This window comes from Lobosporangium transversale, assembly GCF_002105155.1.
Source record: "Lobosporangium transversale strain NRRL 3116 chromosome Unknown BCR41scaffold_1, whole genome shotgun sequence".
NCBI lineage: Eukaryota > Fungi > Mortierellomycota > Mortierellomycetes > Mortierellales > Mortierellaceae > Lobosporangium > Lobosporangium transversale.
Window position 1 is genome coordinate 1310547 of NW_019028979.1, and position 21364 is coordinate 1331910.

Below are 21364 nucleotides of genomic sequence, written 5' to 3' on the forward strand. Positions count from 1 at the left end.
AATTACACAAACCCTTCCGAACCCTGTGCTTCCCTCCAAAAAAGTACTGCAACTGGTGTAACGAACTTCCAATATTTCTGTTACATCCAAACCCTCATGCTGTTTGCATTGTTGCTAGAGCAATGGGAAGAGTAGAATCGATTGATGTAACAGGGAGATTGCATAGCCACATTGAAAAAAATTTTCAGCCTTGACCTTTGGGACCAAGTCGTATCTGTACAGACACTTACTTTGTAAAAAAGAATTCTGTAGCGAATGTCGTCGGAAATGTGTGGATTAGAAAAAAAAAAAAAAAAAACACAAGAAAACTAAGAAGAATGAGGAGGAAGGAACCTCTTCTTGGCCTTTTTCACCAATTGTAATTGTGTTTTGCCACCATTTTTTTCCTTTTTGGATATGGTTCACTGCAGCCACAATCAAGGTTTGTAACCGTGCGTAGAAAGGAGTGACCTGCACTGTTCATATTTAATATTTATAGGAGGCACAGCGTTTATGTGAGACCTTTTGTTTTTTTTATTCTCCTGCCCAATAACTGAGGCCCAGGGAGAAAAATCCCTGATAGAAGTCATTCAATTTGTCGAAACTGTTCATGTTTTGGTTCCCACGCACTTCAAAAGAGAGAGTGCTTCTCACTGACAAGGCTTTGGTATCGGAAAGTGACGACATACTCAAAACTTATAGTATCGCTGGATCTCCAATGTAAGCTTTCATCGTTGCCAGGCATTATACTTGTATTGGTGTCTTGGTCCACGACGAATTTCCTCAATATTCAGGTGCCCATTAACATTTCTGAAGCCAGACTCGTCCGAAAAGAAAGCTCGTTTTATAGGCGTGGATGTGTGATAAAAGACTTATACTCGAACAATAGAGAATCATGCTCGATCAGGCAAACTACAAACCCCTTACATGAAGTAGTACGGCGATGTCGCATCAAATAAAATAAATTATTAAAAATAAAAAACAAAACCTTTGATTCAAGAGAAGTAAAGTGATGTAAACCCACTACATCTGGTACAGCGACCAGAATAGAAAGGGGTCATTTACTTCCAATACCATCACCCATATCGAATGTACCCAGCGATATTTAAAGACGTAAAAAAATATATACCGGGAAATGCCCTCAAATCGTAAACACCTGCAAAACCAATGGCACAAGCCAAGAGAAACTAGAAGCTGGATAATGTGATCAGGATATGCCTCATGTAGGAATGAACACTATAAGACTGCAATCCTACACAACCATACTCCGAGTAGATATTGATCCTGGGAGCCATCAGTTAGAATCCAATGCTTTCATAAGGCATTTTCTGTTTTCATAAGGATCATCATGGCATTTGAAATACATTTAGGCGTAACTTAGCTCTAGAGGCCAACACACTGGAGCCATGGGCAAGCAGCACACTCAGACCGGGGTGCGGCAGTCAGGCTATGGAGGAATAAACTACCACTAAGCCCAAGAACCATGAGAAAGCAAATGTAATGTGCATCTTCGAGAATATGCAATATTCTGACTCCATTCAGGGTTTCCAACCAGATCAAAATGAAGAAATATGGGCCAAAAGGCGCACGATAGCAGAACTTATAGGCATGATAGCACTGCCAGGCATCGTTAGAGCCAAGCTCATGGTAGATAGCTTCAACAACACTGGGAAGGTTCGACTACGTTGACAGTAGGAGCCCGAGATGTCTAGTCAGCTGAGGGCTCGCTGCCGGGGTTAATGTAAGATAGATTAGAAGGTGGAGGATTAAGACATTGCTGTGGGTCCCGAAGTCGTGGATACAATATGGCTCTGTTTTATATGGATCAGGCGAACACAAGATAGCTAATTAGAATGAAGTATAAAGAGAAGTAAAGGAATTGCCTTGAGAGAAGAAAAAGTCCCTTTATTTCTATGCTTTAAAAAGTGCCCGTCTGCCGCGGAGGCGCGGTATTGTACCACCAATCATTCGTTGCCATATATCATCGATATCACTCTCACAAGTGGGCACCAACAATAAGCTAAAGTGTAACTGCGCCGCAAATTTCAGTCCAGACTCCCATGTTCAAACAAGTAATGCCTCAGACATCAAAAACCCTATTGTTAAACAACTAACTAGACCTTTCGGCATTCTCGGGCCGTGCGTGCTCGCAATTGGTCATCACAAAGGAATGGACTACGCTACTAACTACATCTCATTGACTCTGAGGCAAGCAAAAAGCAAAATCTTGTGCCACATTATTTATTGAATGATCTTTCGTGGTGCTGCTGCCATTCTTCTTCTTACATTTGAAACAGGCTCGAGGGCTGTGGCATCGTGGATGGATGAATAGGTTTAATAAGTCAGCCTTGATTGCGATCCCAACCCAAAAAGCCTATAGTGGTCGTAAAGGCCTTGTAATAGCGTAGGTGATATTACTTCATGCCTGTGAATCAGTCTTCAGTTATGCTTGGTCTAATACTTTTGCAATCCAAAACCTGTCTGGCTACGAAAAATTTAGCTCGACTAAAAAAAAGATGTTTACGAGTTACTTCTTAGTTGTTTTTTTTATTTTGGCGTCAGACTAAGCTGCTGGGTGCATTCGATCTCTTCTAATGTCTACCTTCCTGTTGAATGGGTTGTTTGACTAAATTGGCCTTTTGAATAGTCTGAACGAGGTGCGGATTTATCTAAAAATTTAGTTTGCTCTCTGTTCTCTTCGCAATGCCGTGCCTCCACAGACCCTCGCTTTTTATTAAGAAAGACTCGCACTCATTCGCCAAATGTGTACTCCTCAAAATAATCTTGTCCCAACATAGACTCTCTCTCCCCCTTGCTCTCTGGCATACTAAATCATAGAAGGGTAGTTGTGGGTTGACTGAATATTTCCGGCGTTGGGCCCGTCCTGAATCCTAATAATTGTACTAATTTAGACACAAAAGCACCTTATCCTAATGGGATATTTTCTTATGAGTACCTGGCTCATACGTCAATTGCAGTTTGAACATGGCCTTAGTTTTTTGTGTTTTTTTTTTTTTTTTTTTTTTTTTTTTTGGTGTTGACGAAAAAGAAAGAAGAAAGGTTAAAATAAGAAGCTGCTCTTCTAGACAAAGGAGCAAAAGGATCATCATATTGCATTAGTCTAGGACGATGATGCCCTCATGAACCACAGAAAAAACCGAGAACCGCTCCACAAGTAATAAAGGCACTACAAGTGATTCACTGAGGGAAAGTTGACTAACAGGATTTGCCATATATTTTATACTAATGAAGAAGAAAAGCTGTGTGGACTGTCGAAAGAGCTGTTTTTGCGGATCCATTGCAGCTCACCACAACTTCTGTTATTTGTTACTTTAAAACTCTTCTTGGCTGGGAGTGGAGGACAATTCAAAATCTGCCTTACGCGTCTTGTTCACGTGGCATGACCTCTGTCGAAATACAGAAATGTTGATCCATGCGCGTCGTACTTGCACAGAGCCAAAGACGCGCCTCTATTTCACTCTCAACCAATAAAGCCCCAGGTTTTGACACGAAAAAAAAATAGGGGTCTTAAGAGGCATGTAATATTTTAAATCATTGCTGCAGGGCTCTGCTATCAATAGTTTGTCTTGAGTATTTTTTCGGAGTTTGTTATTCGGGCAGCTGTAAAATCGGAACCAAGCCACTTACTCCGCCCTTCTCTCGGTGTGTTTGTCCGATTGTGACATCAATCCATTAATCCGTCCACTTGGATCACATCTTCCTCTCTATCTCCATTAACTCCATTTCGTCACCATGTCTGGCATCACTCTTGTCAACCAGGTTAAGGCCTCCAAGTTCCTCTCAGGGCTTCTTCAACCCGTCGCCAATGCCTTTGTCAACGCTGCCGGCTATCGTCAGCTCGGTATGTTTTTCTATCTTCCTTTATGATCTTGCACAATCACGATTATTTCCGACCACATCCATTTATTTCTTAAATGGGCCATATACGATAACTATGCGACAGAAAAAAAAAAAGACTCGCTTTCTACTTCATGTAGAATGTAATATGAACAACCCCGGGATGTCCTTTTTCACTTGGAGAGCAAATGAATGCTGTGTTGTTACTTCTCCGGAAGACGGATATTGTAGAACAGCATGAAAATCCGCGTTTGTAAAAGCTTGCAGAAGAAAAAAAAAAAAAAAAAAAAAAAAAAAGCCATCAGGAACTTTTACCTAATTACGACTAGACTACAGGACATACACATACGCCTTGTAATCAACGTCTCGACCTCTAGTATTTTTCACTGAGAACCTAATTATTGCACGGAAGAACAATAGACAGGAGCATTTCAGGATGTAACCGTCATTTAGACAATTGCCACTTTTTTTATTTTTACTTTATCTCCATGAAAAGCACAGTCATATTCGTTTTCTTGCTATTTTTCTTACCAATTGCCTTTTTTATCATTATTATTTTTATTCACTGTTCTTCAGGTATGCGTTACGATGACATCCTCCGCGAGGAAACTGACATTATCCGCGAGGCTATTCACCGTTTGCCCGAGGAAGAGAACTATGCACGCGTATTCCGTATGAAGACTGCTTTCCAGTACTCTTTGTCCCACACCGTAGCCACCAAGGAGAATACTCTCAAAGCTGAGGATGATATCAGATACCTCACCCCCATCATTGACGAGGTTGCTGCCGAATATGCTGAGAGGGAGGACTTCAACAACATCAAGTCATTCTCCAAGTAAAAATAAACATGCAAAAAAGGTGGAATATTAAAAGAAAGCTGATGATTCATAAAAACCTTCAGTTTAGTTTGGAAGGAGTAGATACTCTTATGGCAATAAATGATTAAAATATATAAAAGACGAATATGTCCTCAATATCATTGTTAAGCACTACAGACTGAAAGGACCATGTAATAGAATACCATATAAATCGGTTCATGTGACGCAGAAAACGAACTAATACTCCGCAGCAAACATAGTTTTTTTTTTTCTCTTTCTTTCTTCAACACCACCAAGCTCTACCATCTATAAACCGCCATCAATATCGTCGCCAACAAGAAACCCAATGCCGCCACCACCAGTAATCCGCGTGTTTAGCTTGCCGGAGCTTGCAATTGTTATAGTACACTATTTGGACACGAAAGATGTTGTCGCTTGTTCGGCGGTATCCAAGGCTCTACATGGTGTCTTTGTACCTTTTGTATGGCAAGATCTTCACTTTGGAAAAGACCGATACTCTAGAGCAATATATTCCATGGATAAAGGTCTAACACCATTAGCACGAAATCTTGGCTTCTGGTACAAACCCATAATTGGATCAATAAGTCATTCTCCAAATAAACAGGAGCAAGCCCAAGGACAGCCACAAGAACAAAACCAAGAACAAAATCAAGGACTACAAAGAAAGAAGGAGAAAGAAGCTCAAGAGGCTCAAGAGGAACGCGGTCGTCAGGATTTCGAGTTATTAAGGTCTCTCCAGGAGAAGGCGCCATTAATTAAGTCAATATCAATTCGTGATCAAGACTCCATCCTTCCATTCAAGTTGGGTAGTGTCTGCACACGTCTGGAGTCCATTACTTTGGATGGCCTTTCGCTTAAGAACGCAAAACACACGAAGGAACATTGGGATGCTTGCAAAACGATGGTGGCACGGAATCGCAACCATATCAAATCATTGCATCTGATACGATGGTTCGACAACTGGGAGAAGAAGCCGTTGTTCGGTCAGCCCGTATGGAATCCTATCTTGAGGTGCCGCGCTTCTTACAACTTACGGTCGCTAACACTGGAGAATACACGCATCTTAGGGCGGCACATGTCGGCATTTTGGGCCATATGCAAGAGACTGGAGACATTGAGGATAATCGAAGTCTGCTTAGACCTAACCCATCCACAAGCGACAGTCGGAAACACGGGTTTAAAGGGGGAGCCTAAGATCACAGAGAAGGTGGCGATAGCGGTAGCCTCGGAATCTTCTGAGATGGCTATATCTAGAAGAGCAACATCAGCACCGATATCAGCATCTGTTGTTGCTGCGGAGGCGAGGCTTCCTCTGCTCCGAACTCTTGTACTTCATGCGTTGCACCCACATACTTCAATGCGACAGCTGGAGCAAATCATTGATCATTGCCCTGTCCTCGAAACACTGGACTGGAAGATAGCATGCTCTTCTCCCATCATACTCGCAGACTTCATTGTTGGTTTTGAAGAGAAGAGATGGCCAGAGTTGGACTCGATTTGTATCACCAGCTATGGGGTTTCAATCTCGGAAAAAGCCTACCACAGACTCATTCAAGCAGCCACAGACAGAAAGAAATTTTTACGCCGACTCGATATGCCATATCATTTTGCTAAGCCTGAGACATTTACACTGATGCAACCCCACTATGCAACGCTCGAGTCTCTTGATATCAGTCGTTATACTTACCTCGATCCTTGTGGTGCGAGTGCCCAGGTGATTGAGATATTGACGCTCTGCCCCAATCTCCAAAGATTTCATGCCACGTTACTAAGGGGCCAAGATATTATCGAGTCTAAACCGTTTGTTTGTAAGAGCTTGAGAGACTTCAGACTGTTCATTGATATGGAGTTTCCAAATAATGGCTCTATCCGAAGGTTCTCCACAGATGAAATTCAACAATGTCGCGCTGTATTTAAAAGGCTATCAGTATTTAAAGATCTCCGCCAGCTGGATTTACTTCATACGTTTGATACAGTCTCTACAATCTTCAGACCTCCTTCTTCCAGTCGTTTGCATGCGAAATATCGGCTCGTTCCTTTGCCGTTCCGTATCAAGGCTGGACTTGATTTGTTGGCAGGATTGACAAGACTGGAGAGAGTTTGTTTCTGGGGCGGAAGACAAAAGGTTCACATGGAGGATATAGTTTGGATGGTGAAGCATTGGAAGGATCTCAAGTCGCTTATAGGGAGATGGCGGATTTTGTGGTGTGATAGGGTGCGTAGGAAGGATGATTTTTTTGTTGGAGGAAAGATCTATGCATACTTGAAGAAACATGGGATCAGCACTTCTGGCAGTAACTTTAATACGTATTATTTCAACCCACTTGATGATATCGAATGTGTAGACTGCTATGAGTCGAGCGATGTAGAAGAAGAGAAAGTAGTAGAAGAAGCAAACTTAAAGTTAAAATAAGATGACACTTTGTACGGAATACCCCTCCGGAATACTCTCGGTCGTCATGTTCAATAAGTCAATGATAGGTATCGGGCTGTAGCTGCAACTAGTGCAGTTACTTTGTTATGTTCCTACCCTATAGCCCCCTTAAAAGGTTTGTCGTGTGGTAGCCCTCGGGAGCGCAGGAGTGTCCGTGCCATATTAAGTGGGCTACAACATTGTCAGGCTTGTGTGGAACGCTTAGTGCTATTAGTAGACTAAGTCTAATGCAGGTTGAGCGCAAGCAAATAAAGTCCTTGCATACTCAAAAGCACCTTTGCTCTACCTCTTCATCCCCCCGGCCCCCTTACCACTCACTTCCTCATTACTTCATTGCCTTATTACCTCATTACCTCATTACTTCTTGGCAGCGCTTTCGCTCTTGAAAAGAAAAGAAAAAAAAATTCAATATATCTTATCTTCGCAATTGTTGCCCTTACTCTCCTAGAACGCACAAGAAATAAAGTTTGTGTTATTCAACAAAAATTTTTTACATGGATTTAGTAGTTCGAAATATTTCCGAGCCAACCCCATGACAATATTTGGTGGCAAATTTATGAACATCTTGCTCGCCCCACTCAGAGACAACACGAGTTCTCAGTCTGATCATTATCATTAGAGGTCCTTTAAGGATTGATGATACAAGAAACAATCAGTCTATTGGTGAACTATTGGGTATAAAAAGATTGACGATCTATTATCTCTTTAACCCCACAGCAAGTCTCCATTATAAAAATCACTGGCACTTCATGGAGGCAAGCTAAGGGTGCCCACAAACACAGGACATGCTCGAAGTATGGGCCTATAGGCGGCCACCAGATTGCTATGAGTACACCGGAGCATGTTCTCACAGACGGTTTTCTTTTGGGGCAGATCTTCAGCTTTCAAAAGTGATATATCCTCACAATGATAAAAATAACGCTTAAAACAGCAGCTCGAATAGATGAAGCCTATTGAACACCGTGTAGTGTTCGTCCATGATATCATTACCAGCATGTGTTTCCCCTATACTTCCTTCAGTTCCTTCGAACTCGTCTTTTCGCACTCGAAAAGTAGCCCACAGCGGCCAAGCTTACTTTGACCACGATATGGTCGGAGAGGGAAAACAGTTCTCGTGCCTGCTGGTCCAGGTTTGGTTTCAAAAGAGGCCTGGAAAGGTTCTTGTTTACACAGCTCATCTCTGACAACAACAATTGGAAGGCAAATCCCTTCCCTTGTGTCAGCTATAATGTTTTTTTGCCTTCATGGCTAGAAGATGCCAATGCGCAAAAGCCACGTGCAGATCAAGAATTCCACTCCTTGTCATTCCAAAGGTAATAAATAAACTTTTTTTTTTTTTTTTTGCAAATCTGTACGAAAATGTTTAGGGCGATGTCTAGCTTCCTTGCAGCTCCTGCAGAAAGGGAAAGAAAGAATCTTTCAGTATCAAGCCCATGCTCACATACAGCAACATCTGCATACTTCAATGAGAAGAATAGAAATAAGGAAAGGAAGGAAACCTATTACAACCAATTGCGGCGGGATGAAATATTCTAAACGAGAGAGTACATGAACTCATCCTTGCCTTGAATCCTATGCAATGCAACATAAAATATACTTGCTTCTTTGCTCAAACATGGACATGTACAGAGCTGCACTGTTACGAGGTGAAGAATGGATCGAAGCATGCCGAAATATACCTATTTGTTTATAAATACATCTACTATATAGATACAATTAATCTTCTTCTCAATGCATGAATCAATACATTTAACTATTATTTATTTATTTTATTATAAACATGGGCAAGAGTAGCAACTATCTCCGAACCATCTCTTCTCTCTTTCTTCTTTTTTTTACTCCAATCTCCAAGCTGCCCATGTATGATGCCATATACATGTATTCTTCTTTCTCCCGTGGGTCGGTCTTTTTTTATGCTTTTATTCATGCACTTTGCATCTTCAAAAAGGCAATTAATGGAACCAAGGTTGGGCAATATTCATTTTTATTTTTTACAATCCCATCCAATGTATTTCCTCCAACGTCAACTGCTGTGGCAACCCCTGATCAGTTAGCATGGTTCTAATGGCCTGTGACACAGACTTGTCCCACATCAGTGTCAGCTGTTTGAGGGCTAATTGAGCCCGAAGCATTTGGTACAATGTCCCGAATTGCATGAATGTTGTCTGGCGTACATCCCCACGCGCCTCTCCTGTGCTCATACTTATATCCATATCTATTCCGCTACCAAAGAGGAGTCCTTGCCCTTGATTTTGGCTTTGACTAACGGAGAATATAGAAGACATATACCCATTAGTTACTACAGGATCCATGGCTCGGAGTGAAGGTTGATCGATCCAAAGTGTTAAAGATTCAAGGTTCCTGCACGCCCAATGTGTTGTCGATATTGATGCTGATGTTGATACTGATGCTGATTTTGAATCTAATACCACTCTTGCGCTTGGGGTTGCATTTGTGACTGATCCAATGGTTACCGCAGTCGTTGTTGTCATCGTCCTTTCCATTGACGAAACCTCTTGCTTAGATTTACTCTGATCCTTGTCTTTGACCATTTCCGGAGACATTTCAGCATTATTGCCACTGCTTCTTCTGCGAACAAGCTCACTGAGTGCAACATAGTCTCCTTGGACCTCCAGCTCCTTCAAATTGGGACACTGTTCCAGCACCGTAACCACACCTGACGTCCAATGGCCCATTCTCCCCCGAAATTTCAATGTCACGATCGTGTGGGTGGAACGGCATAGTAGTGCCTCAATCAGCGCTCCAGGGTTTGTTCTAGTTGACTCTGTGATAGCCAGATCGCCCCGATAATCTCCTACACAATCCAAAACCATTTCACGTAACTTGTTATTACTGCTACACTGAACCAATGGGAGAATACTACTAACACCAACGCCGTATCCTAAATCGTGATGGAATGTGTGTAGCATTGGACAACAATTGATCACAACAGGCAATAAAGCCCCATAGGCTCCAGAGCTGAGTTGCGGAAGTTTTAGCATCTCGAGTGATGGACATTGTCTTAATAAAGGTGCCAGGACAATGTTGTCGTATTCAAACAAAGACTCGTGGAAGAACAATCTTCGAAGGGCTGTTGGCTGAGATAGCTCCATTGGGCTGGGTTCTTCGTCAGTCTTATTATAGATGTCGAGCCATATCTCGAGCTCTTCTAGATTGGGCGGGCAATGGGTCAGAACTGCGATCAGAGCGCGAATATCCATCCGCATATTGATCGACAGCCTTCTTAAGGATGTATGAACTGAAAGGGTTTTGACAACTTCATCTGTGAACGGTTGAAGATAAATTCGATCTATTAAATGCTCGATCCGAAGTGTCTGTAGCCCAGGGTTCCTTGCAACTAACGAGAGCGCGTTTAGGGATGGATCAAGACGAACCCAGAGTGGATCGTATGATTGGTACCATTGACGACGAGTAGCCTCATCTTTCGGTGGCCAGGCCAAGGATCCGAGGTTGAGACACGAGAGCGTTTTTAAAAGCGTGCAGCCAGAGCTGTGGACAAGGAGTCGTGCATCAGCGAGGTCAATTGTTAGGTTTCGGATTCGATGTGTGTTTTCAAGGATACTGGATGTTTGAACTGAGTCGAGGCTGTAGGCCATCACATCCCGAAAGCGATGTGGTCCAAAAATAAGACTCCATAGCTTGCTGACTCGATAGCATTGCCAAATGTCCTTTGGCTGCAGCAGCTCAACAATAGTAGCGATGATCAATGAGTTGTCAAAGATCGAAGGATGTGGGGCAACCATAGATTAAGGGAGAGGAGGTTAAAAAAATAAAAAATAAATAAAAAAAATAAGGATGCTAGTATCGTGAAGGAATTTGAAAGTGCGAGTAAGTGTATTTGGGGGTGTATGGCGTGGGATGAAAAAAAAAAAAAAAAAAAAAAAAGGAAGGAAAGAGTTGAGTGCTGTGTACTTCTCTATTTCGAATAATAAAGTGTAGAGTGTGGGAATCAACAAGTAAAAAAAAAAAAAAAAAAAAAAAAAAAAAGAGGAGGATTAAAAGTGAGTGAAAGAAAAAGAGAGAGGAAGAGAGAGAGAAATGAAAAATAAAATAAAGGTTGTAGCACAGACCGTTGGTGATATTGGCTTTGGAAGCATTGGTCGCATTGGTCGCATTAGCGAAAATGGCAGTATCGACAGCATAGAGCATTGGCAGCAATGAAAAAACGAACAAACAACTGATGCATGTGTACACCTCTTGTTCCTTTGTTATTTTTTTTTTTTTTTTTTTTATTGTCCCAATTGGTTTGTCGATTGAGGTGCTCCACGAGCGTCATTCTGCAGAGTACATTATATTTTGCCATGTACAACATTCAGGCATCGCTCAGCGTACAATCCTCTTCCTGCCCTCTTTATTATTTTCTTTATTTTTTATTTTTTTACTCTTCCTCCCACACCTTGCTCTTACTCCGCTTACCAACGATTTCTTTAGAATTCTTTTCTTTGCCATTCCTTGTTTGTTTGTGTTTGCACCAAGAGTTGGAGATAAAAGATGAAGAGGATTAGCAGTAAGGAAGTGTACCTTGTGCTCAAATGGAACCTTGTTAAATGAATTAATTTAGTAAAAATAAAATACATAAAAATGTACTGTCTGTATTCCGTAACTGTGACAATGTCTCAATAAAACAATGCATGTATCCTCATTTTAAGAGATCATGAGCGAATGAATCTTCTCAGCACTCATCAGATCTTTTTTCTTAACCTTCCTTTTCAAAGTACACTTTCTACATGTTGAAATGCATAAAAGCCAAAGTTTACTTGTTATTGTATTCTTATTATTATAATATTGCAATTTTTTTTTTCTCCTTGTCTCCCAATGGGAATGAGTTTTTTTTTCATTTTTTTCGGCGTGGCAAACATGCAAATAAAACACAGCAAATGGTAAAATAGTCCTAAGATGAACTGATTGAAATCCTCAAAACTCTTTTTTTTTTTTTTTTTTTGATAAAATTTTTTTATTATTCCCAAGGACCCACCCGCTCTTTCGTGTCCATTAATGGGAAAGTTTCTGTGGGCAAACGTTAATTTCTCTGGGCGCAAGAGCAGGGGCAAGGCAACCGGCATGTGGGCGCATGATGTTTGTGTACTGTTGATTATATTTAATCTTTTACACCATCCAACATTTCAACATATACAATGGACACTTGGAATGTGGGCATTAACATATGTATATAATATATATTGTAATTATTACTCTCTAGATCCCCTTTAACCAGATCTATCTGACCAATCTTATAACTTAGTTGATCTTGGTTAGCTCGTAGGGTCAACGGAATGTCCGGTCCGGTATTTGATTCATAAAATATATTTGGCATAAAGCTATGAACAAATTTATTAAAATACAGTATAAGTTTTTTTTTTTTTTTTTTTTTTTTTTTTTGGTCTAAACATCCTTTGGAGGAACGGGTAGAGGTGTCCATCGTGCGCCAATGCTGCTGCCTTCTGGAGAGGGCGCTACATGATGTTGATAAACTTGCTGTTGTTGTTGCTGTGCAGTCTGCCATTGTCCCGGGCCCTGTCCCCGACCTCTCTGGTCATCAGAAGCCGCCGGCGGCTTCCACTCCATGGCCTCATAAAGCTCTCGATTGTCGCCATACTTTTGTCGTTGCAATTGTAAATGCTGCATCTGTGCATAAGAGAATGATCCTGGTGTAGGCATTATTGCTGGTAATGATGGTTGTGAGTCCCGTCGCTGCTCGGTCATCTCTATCCGTTCTTCTCCGCCAATGTCATCATTTTGTACGTCCCTTGATGACTGAGATGGCCGTGCCGAGGGCCTGTTTGAGATAGGCCGGGGACGAGGTCGATACGCGTAATGGTTATAATCAATACCCTCATCCTGGGTTTCTGTATCCCAAGCAATTGCTGATAAATCAATTCCATTCTCCTGGTTATTTTGATGCTGCTGTTGCTCCAATACATTATGGTCACGCAAGGGTGCTGTCGTACCAGGAGATTTAGCTAATTTATATAACCTCACAATCCTAGTTATCATATAAAAAAAAAGATGGCAAAAAGTTTAAATACAGGATCATTGAGGTGTAATAACTGTTTTTTTTTTTTTTTTTTTTTTACCTGACGTTCAGATTCCGCTGGCAATACGTATGTAAATGCTCATCCTTGCGTAATGAGACCAATTTCCCCATGCGGACCAAAACTAGGATAACAAGCGCTCCCAGGAACTGAACAAGATTGCAGACCTGAAGCATGATATTCAAAGCCAAGGCGAAATGTGTGATGCCGCTCAATTCTGGAAGATTCAATGTCGGCGTCTCGCCTCGGTCTTTCAGTGATTGTTGGTATCCGACCTGGACAAGAATAGTACAATTGATAACAAGGCGAGGGAGGTCGCATAGAAGATGCTGCATCCAGTCTACATTATTTTTTTTTTTTTTTTTTTTTTTTTTTTTTTGTTTTTTGTTCATCCATGGACAAATATAAAAAAAAATTGATCGTAATTTCGGTTACATTTTTTGTATTACAAAACATTTAATCATCTCTAGCATTTCAACCCAGACATTCCTTTGCATTTTTTTCCCCCTTTGCTTCCTTCGCTTGATTTGCTTACCTCGCAATGTGAACCATGCAAAAAAAACGACGGCATCCAATAGTCCATATCCTTGTCCAATTCTTTCAAAAAACATGAATCTCTCATGGTTGGTCAAGCAAACCCATCGATAGGCTTCTCTGCTCACGAAAATAGCTTGAATATGCCCTTTCTTGAGTACCTGGCTAGCTCTCCATCCGCCAAAGAGCATGATTGCTATAGATCCTGTCGTCGCTAAAGCATAGATCACCAAACCTGAGCTATTTCCTTTCCCAATTGAAGCCTTTACCCATCCAGATAAGAAGACCAAAGAAAAACAGTCCAGTAATAGTGCGAGCAAAGGCTTGAATAATAAAGATGCAAAAAGATATTGCTTGATGGTGCTGTGCTTTTGCGGGTTAGCGATAGAGCCCAGATCCAGCTCCTTGGAGAACGTTGGGACTGTAACTGCCACTGACTGAAGAAGTAGTGAGCCGACACGTTTAGGTCCTGTGGTAGAGCTATAAAACTGTGAAGTCTCAGTGGGAGGCGGCTGTGGTAGCGGCTGTTCCATTGTAAAGTTGCAAATGTGTTGGCAGGCACAAGTTGATTGCGACAAGAATGAAAGTAAAGAAGGGTTGTAAGGAAAGTGATGGTCAAGATGTAATATAAATAAGAATCAGGAGTAGGCTGACCACGCGGGTTTGTGCGCAATGACGAAAGGGGAGCTGCAGGAGATTACGCACAACAGAATGAATAACAATGAGTTTGGACAGTAAAAATGCAGCGAATCCTCTCAGTGCACGCTTTGGGAGCGCTTTTGGGACCACGTGATAAATTTTTGTGTAACAAAGAAAAAGCAAAAGCAAAAAGCGCTGTTGAAAAAAAAGCCAGGAAGTGAAGAATCTTTCAAGACCCCATTTGCAGAACTGAGGATAATTTTTTTACAGCGCTTTTACTTTTGCTTTTTCTTTGTTACAGCATCTCCCTTAACTGTGTACAATAAAAACTATCTACATGGGCCCAAAAGCGCCCCCAAAAGCGTGCACTGAGAGGAGCTTTAAATAACCTAGGAAAAGTACGAGCAAAAAAAATAAAATAAATGTAAAGCGAGAGTAAAGGGTAAAAATGGAGATCTTGAAAAATGGCTGAGGGATCCGAGTGTGATAGTTCAGTATGCTTGTATTTAATCATTTCGTTCATTGTACGCAGATGATCACAGCCGCACCTTTTCTTTTATGTTTATATGTTTACCAGTTAAAAGATTTTTTTCTGTGCACAGCACTTTCTGTCCACACCACACTGCCACCATTTTTGAGTGTCTTACATGTACTTTTTGCAAATCATTTTTGTGTGCCAAATTATATTTATTATTCGCTTTATTGTCCAAAAATTCCACAGCACAACCTGAATCTCTGATCTCTTGCTTCCATTTTCTTTTGGACCTTTGCTTTCGTTGCTTTCATTTATTATCCCTATATATTTTTTATATTGTCATGGTCGCTACACGTTCCACACGTTCGCCGTCATTATTGCCATTATTACTGCTATTTTCTTTTATAGTTGCCTAAAGGAAATGACTTCGCCCAAGATTGTAAGACAGTAACAAGGGTCAAGTGCAAACCTAAAATGGAAAGAGTGAGACATTATCAGACCTCTATTAAAGTTGAAGGTCTCTTTCTCTCACCTTCTTTCATTCACTGTAATATCTTTCGTCCTCAATCCTTTCAGCACCGAACATTGATTGCAGCATAAACTCTACATGTAGCCTGTGCAACAGCGATAAAAGAACGCACACGGATCTGCCGTCAAATACAAAGCTAATTTTATTTATTACCCTCCATGTTGTTACTGATAGCGCCCCTAGAACAAGGACATGCAGTATTTTCGATGACTCAAGATACGACCGACCCACCTTACTCTTGCTTGAGAATCTTTTTAATTTCTCTCCGATTCAACTGCACTTTTCCTTCTCAATTTCAAGTTATTTGCTAATTCAGGTTCATGCTCTCTCTCTTGCTTTTAAATTTAGATGACGGATCCAATTCAACATCTCGGCAATGTCTCATTGTGGAAAACGTTGCGAATCCAAATCCAGTCTCAAAAATCACAAGAGAGATTATCATAACCATTGTAACGTTGTATTCATAAACTCGCAAGGTGTTGAGGAGAAACTCAATCTCGAGAGAAAAGAAAACAAGTAGACTTGTCCTTTTTGTCCAGCAGAATTTGTTCCAGGAAGAGGTGCTAAATACCACGTCGGAAAGAGGCTGTGTCCAAACCTTAGACTCAATGAACTTTTATCAACGTCCTGCACCGAATTAACTGCGTGTGATTTGCTCATCCCTTCCAACTGTGACCTTTTACCAACATCCACCAGTGCCGAATTACCTTGCATTATTTGCCTCATAAAGCAGAGATATTTCCTCAAAAGAGAGGGTTTGAGGAATTAGTTCTAAGCGCCTGTCGTCAAGTTGAAAGCACAAGCCGCGATAAAAGGCGAACTCTCTTTACTGTAGAGGATCTTAATCTTTCGCCAGTCAGTCTTAGATGAATCACTGGGTTCGACTACAATCTCCTTTCTCACAAAACAATTTACGAAAAGCTTCCTGCAGACAGTCCGTTCCATGTTACAATTGATTCAACACTGCAACCAAAGAGCCTTCAAGAAGGTCGATGTACTAAATGTTGCCCCATTCCATGTGCAGGCTTGGAGAGCTTAATTGATACATCGCCTTATTCAACACTACTTCGTGGGATTATTTTCATGGAACTGAACGAAGGCATTTGCAACATCCTTAATGAAGACTGGTTAACCCGGCCTGAGCTAAAGTATTTCTGTGCGAAAACTTTTGTAGGCTGCATTATGCTTAATTCAACCAATGGGTATTCCGCCTTATTCAATTGTGTGGAACCATATGGACGAAAACAATCAATTGACGCCCACAAAGAGCCATTTCTCTTATCAAATGGCAATGCTCTTCAAACCTCAATTCCTCCCTTTGAAACAAGGCATATTGATCTGTGGCCGACAACAATTCCATGCAAGAAAGGCGACAGGTTAGTTATAGGGACGCAGGCATTTAATGTATTAATAACGTCATCGGCTCGATTGGATATCAAGGAGCCGCCTTCGCTTGGTGGAGTAACCACGTCATTTACACTGAAAGAAAGTAAATTATCCAGAAATACAAAGATTTTTCTTGACAGCGATTCTGTAATTGAGGCCTTTAAGATAATTAACAGCAAGGAAGTGTATCGAAACGCCAGAGGAAATGAACTGGAGCAGATGCGACAGGTGCGCAGCAAGTTCGACCATTGTTCTCCATATTTCTTGTGTAGAGCGGCAAGTAATATTGCCAAGAGCCATTTAATGCAACCGTATTCAGTTTTTACGCTTGTGGGGCATTTTAGTCGTGAAAAAGGGCAAAAGTGAAGGTGAGAATGAAACTAAAAAAGTTCTGACATTTATGAGACTCCGCTTGGCACAGCTAAAACTATCGACAAACACTTCTCTTTTGTCACTCGTGGCTTTAAAATATGAAAAAGAGCTACTTTAATTACATTGAAACCTCTACTAACTCAAAACAACGCTGTAGAAGTGCTGCACAATACATGCGTGATTTATCATCATCACCAGTCTCTCCTGGCTCGAGCTTATAGATCTCCCAAAGCTCCATTGCCCATTGCTGACATTCCATAATCTCGGCATAAAATTCATGTAGCAACAAGCTATCTGATAAAGCTGTAGAGGATGGTGTCACTAGGATGAGTAAATCAAACAAGATACTCTCAAGCAGATCTGGGTTATATTGCTGCGATCTTGTTGATAACAAATTCGATAAAGGCCCTCCTAATTCCCCTCCCCCTCTTCCTATTCCGAGCTCAGTGCCTTCTGTGGGTCCCGGGCGTGTTGAGATCTCAATATCCCTAGGCAGTGTGAGAGAAGTAAGTGATGGCGCAGAAAAGGCTGAAGATGAGGAGGATGTGGAACGTGGGCCCGACATGGACTGTACGGAGGGTGTGTAATATCGAAGAGCAAGCAGGAACTGGAACAGCTCTCTTGTAATAGGAAGTAAATGAGGTGAATTCCCTATAATGGATTTACATGTCAAAAAGTATTAGAAACTGCCAGTTATTAATGCAACCATCAGGCAAGAGAATTTTTGACAATTTAGCTTATCTAAATACAGGCATATTATACCTGCATAGTGCACTAGCACTCCAAGAGCGATTACGAACTTTTTCAGTAATATCGCTGGTGCCTTTTGTAACACGTCATAACCACGTTCCATACCCGCACCTCGATTTCCACCCCAGCGGCCCAAAAGCCCGCCTAAGAAAACAGGTGCTAAATTGGAAAATGCATTTGCTTTGGGCGCTGGACGACTCGCCTCGATCTGTGATTTTCGGGAAAATCGTCTAGTTCGTTCTAAAGAGATGCTGGATACAACTGAGCTAAATGTTGCTGGCTGTTGTTGAGCTATAAGTGTTGAGGTGGAAGAAGCCGCTGTAGTCCCTGAAGGCGAGTATGGATGCTTTTTCTGAGGTGCCTTCGATATCGAGGAATCTGTGGGACGATCAAAGCCAGCAAGCTCTTTAGCACCCAATGTTAATGCCGTTAAAATGTTAAGTCTTTGACCTAACGAGTTCTTTTTTTCATAGAACTGGGACGTCAATACTCTATCAGTGTAAGGCATAAGAGGGTCAGTATACTCCACCTTAAAAAAAAAAAAAAAAAAAAAAGGTTACTGATCACAAAGAATTACTGACACTAATGCTTACCCGGCTACAATGACTGGTGATGTGACAACAAGCGCCACTAAAGCATTCTCTCGCATCTTGTAAAAATTTGGCAGCTCAAAGTTGTCCATCAAATTTACGAGCACATTAGCCAATATCTCCGCAAATTCCTCTATCATATGGAAAGAATCATTATATGTGAGAGCCATTTCCACAGGGTTTCAAAGTAGGGAACATGGCGATCCGCACAGCAATTCAAAGCAAACATACCCAACTCAAGACTGCCTGTCTTGCGACGAATTAACTCAGTAGCTGTCCGTAGTCCAATATCAATCTTATCGCGGTCTTCGCTTGCACGGAGATACGACACGAGATCCCTGAGATACAGAGGCGCAGCGACTTTAGCTTTCTTGGCTGGCCCCATATCCTCATCCGGATCAGACTCGTATTCCATTGCATAAGGCTTCAAGTCATCTTCGTCACTATTAATACTATCACTATCGCCGCCGTACGTATTTGTTACCGAAAATGACTCTACAATTGCATCCGGATCTTCTTCATCATCAGAATCGTTGAACCCTCCGGCGCTGACATGCATATCATGGAAATCTTCAAGCACGCTATCCTCATTTGAGTCTTCAGCGCTCTCTGAGCTAGAAGGACATTCAGGTTTATAAGGTTGGGCTCCATCCTTGAGGTGAACAAGCGATCGTGAAAACTGAATTTCAGGGTCAGAAATATCAAGATCAAAATCTGCAGGGGCGCCTATCGTGTCTACTGCTTTAGAGAACTCTTCTGCTACAATCTAGATAATAACCTTCATAGTATCAAAACCTGGTGTCAAAAACAAAAGATCTTAGAAATCCAAAATTCAATCTCCCGACTTACAAGGCCGATTTGTTTCCGTTGAAAGCTCTCCATTTCGAGCCAGTTGCTGACGCCCGCGCCAAACACTGGGATTAGGTCCGCCTCGATTAACACCTGCGGGCTGAAGTACCCAAGCATAAGCAGTATTTGGTATGAAATATCTATTGTGTACATAGAAAGAACTCCATCAGCAATCTCCCTCTCTCTTTTTTTTTCTCTTCTTTTTCCCTTTCCTCTCTTCCTTGCTCGTAGTAACGCCAGCAATGCTGGTGTTGGCTGCCTTACATTTCTGGTAGTCAACAGATGAATGGCTTATAAACATGGGATCGGACCAAATCGTAAGTGCTTTTTTAAATGTCTTTAAAAGTACTGAATCTAGACTCAAGAACATATAAAAAAAGGCTTCTGTGAGAACGACTCTTTATGTCTCTATCATTGCCAGTCTCTATTAAATACTATCGGCTCTAGGCTTATATTGCTATTACCTTTATTTGCGTGTGCATTTGTGGGCCAGCCACTTTGTATGCAAATCAGCATTCGCAGAACACCGACCCCGTAGACTCGGCCCTGAAATAGCACTTGGTCAATAGCCTCGCTGCCCGCATCCTGATTTTTATCTCCGCTTTCGCTGTTGCTACTACTACTATTACTCTTCTCATCTTTATACTGCTGCCCTGCTCCAAATCCAATCAACTTAATCATATTGGCAGCATTATGGACTGCTGCGAGCTGAGATTGAGCTGAGGTTGAAGTAGTACCCGTGCCTTTAGTCATAGACCCTCTGATACCCTGTTTAAAATTAAGCTGATGTCGATCTAAGTACTCTACAAGAGCCCCTAAAAAGAGATGAGCAATAGATGGAGACGACAAATGTGCCAAAGCTAGCTTCCATCCAGCTGCTTTCAAGGAATGATTCCTCCCCCATAGTGTTGAAACCAAAGATTCGACAAGGATTTCTAGATCATGTAAGAGTAAGGAAGTTGATAAGGACATGTCATGATGTTTTTTTTTTTTTAAAAAAAAAAAAAAAAAAAAAAAAAAAAAAAGCACTTTTTAAAATTCCATGTTCATACTTCCATATCCCAGGCGTAGGAATTTCGCAATCACAGATCCGAATGCTCTTGCGCGATGTGTATAGGCAACCGTGTGATTCTTCTGCATGTTCATTTCCTCTCCATCTTTTGTTGTTTCTGCAGCTATATCGTCAAGACAAGATTGGAGTTGAGATGCGAATCGCTGATAAAATATCGCCTCCTGAAAACACTCTTGAATTTCTACTCTGGTAGGCGTAGCTCCTCCTAAAGCATTGGACACTCGTGTTGGGATAGAAAACAGCTTGGAGAGAAACGTGTCCCATAGCGTATCATATTCCACACTCGTTCTTGTCTCAACCGCTCCTGATGGTGATGTGAATAGTGAGCAACCCACGTAGAAATCCTGTAGTGAAATAGTCTCCAACAATTTTTTCAATAGCCGCAAGATTGTTGCGTTCAAGAACGAATGGTTCTCTTGAAACTGTCGCCCATGGATCCTGCTCACTAATATTTGTAAAGAGACAACAGACATCATGGGCCGAATGTGTTTCTTCTGGTGCTCTTGTTGCCCTTGGTCTTGCTCATGACTATCTATTGGTACACGCCTAGAGGACGAGACAAAATACGCATCAAAGAGAGACGTCTGCTGAGCAGAGGGCAACGCACTGAACCAGTCAATAGTAATATTGTCTAAGATAAAGTCGAGATGATTTGGAAGGAGGTGTTGAATAAAATAGAGCTGTTTAGCAGGTGTAGGTTCCACAGGCCCTGCCCATTGCGGAGGTAATTCCCTCACATAGTCGCTCCCTGTAGTGAAGACGAGCACACCAAGGAACGACAGTGGCTCTGCAAGGACACGCACTGCGGCTGCGAGAGACGATGTAGGTCCTCGAACTTGGTTTTGCAGATCATTCAGGTATATAGATAGGGCCTCTGCGTCCTGAATGGGCGCCATGGAGCAAAATGTATAATTTCAGGCGAGACGATGCAACGCATGTTGTGATTCTCACCACAAAACTTTAATATTAGGATGATTGGTAAACGCGTGTGGGTGGCTTTCACCT

General features: G+C 41.6%; 5 protein-coding genes across 5 annotated transcripts; 2 read left to right on the forward strand and 3 right to left on the reverse strand.

Annotated features, from left to right (window-relative positions):
• The first annotated feature begins 3655 nt into the window (after positions 1-3655).
• Positions 3656-4798, forward strand: BCR41DRAFT_344383 (cytochrome b-c1 complex subunit 7). Its single transcript, XM_022022501.1, has 2 exons — positions 3656-3841; positions 4414-4798. The coding sequence occupies exons 1-2, from the start codon at positions 3733-3735 to the stop codon at positions 4674-4676; spliced, it is 372 nt and encodes a 123-aa protein (XP_021886662.1). The 5' UTR covers positions 3656-3732; the 3' UTR covers positions 4677-4798.
• Positions 4799-8931: 4133 nt separating this feature from the next.
• BCR41DRAFT_344387 (hypothetical protein) lies at positions 8932-10989 on the reverse strand. Its single transcript, XM_022022502.1, has one exon. The coding sequence runs from the start codon at positions 10872-10874 to the stop codon at positions 9102-9104; it is 1773 nt and encodes a 590-aa protein (XP_021886663.1). The 5' UTR covers positions 10875-10989; the 3' UTR covers positions 8932-9101.
• A 1522-nt stretch (positions 10990-12511) lies between these two features.
• BCR41DRAFT_382878 (hypothetical protein) lies at positions 12512-14412 on the reverse strand (the record flags this gene model as incomplete). The annotated part of the gene is made up of 3 exons (XM_022027391.1): positions 13699-14412; positions 13206-13503; positions 12512-13114 (listed from the first exon to the last, which is right to left on the reverse strand). Exons 1-3 carry the CDS (start codon positions 14228-14230, stop codon positions 12514-12516), a joined length of 1431 nt encoding a protein of 476 aa, XP_021886664.1. The 5' UTR covers positions 14231-14412.
• A 2140-nt stretch (positions 14413-16552) lies between these two features.
• Positions 16553-17065, forward strand: BCR41DRAFT_293603 (hypothetical protein; the record flags this gene model as incomplete). Its single annotated transcript, XM_022020389.1, has 1 exon — positions 16553-17065. A coding segment is annotated over one exon (513 nt), but the record flags the coding sequence as incomplete, so codon positions are not given.
• Positions 17066-17186: 121 nt separating this feature from the next.
• Positions 17187-21285, reverse strand: BCR41DRAFT_418079 (telomere length regulation protein-domain-containing protein). Its single transcript, XM_022029577.1, has 8 exons — positions 20340-21285; positions 19752-20222; positions 19552-19641; positions 19288-19427; positions 18670-19204; positions 18442-18571; positions 17861-18339; positions 17187-17749 (listed from the first exon to the last, which is right to left on the reverse strand). Exons 1-8 carry the CDS (start codon positions 21253-21255, stop codon positions 17217-17219), a joined length of 3294 nt encoding a protein of 1097 aa, XP_021886666.1. The 5' UTR covers positions 21256-21285; the 3' UTR covers positions 17187-17216.
• Positions 21286-21364: the final 79 nt, after the last annotated feature.

Excerpts from the sequence above, each read along its gene's own strand:
- BCR41DRAFT_344383 (XM_022022501.1), top strand. The coding sequence starts at position 3,733 with ATGTCTGGCATCACTCTTGTCAACCAGGTTAAGGCCTCCAAGTTCCTC. Across the intron at positions 3,842-4,413 it reads TGCCGGCTATCGTCAGCTCG|GTATGCGTTACGATGACATC; the intron begins GTATGTTTTTCT and ends ACTGTTCTTCAG.
- BCR41DRAFT_344387 (XM_022022502.1), bottom strand. The coding sequence starts at position 10,874 with ATGGTTGCCCCACATCCTTCGATCTTTGACAACTCATTGATCATCGCT.
- BCR41DRAFT_418079 (XM_022029577.1), bottom strand. The coding sequence starts at position 21,255 with ATGGCGCCCATTCAGGACGCAGAGGCCCTATCTATATACCTGAATGAT. Across the intron at positions 19,642-19,751 it reads AAATGCACACGCAAATAAAG|ATTCAGTACTTTTAAAGACA; the intron begins GTAATAGCAATA and ends TCTTGAGTCTAG. Across the intron at positions 19,205-19,287 it reads AACGGAAACAAATCGGCCTT|ATTGTAGCAGAAGAGTTCTC; the intron begins GTAAGTCGGGAG and ends GTTATTATCTAG.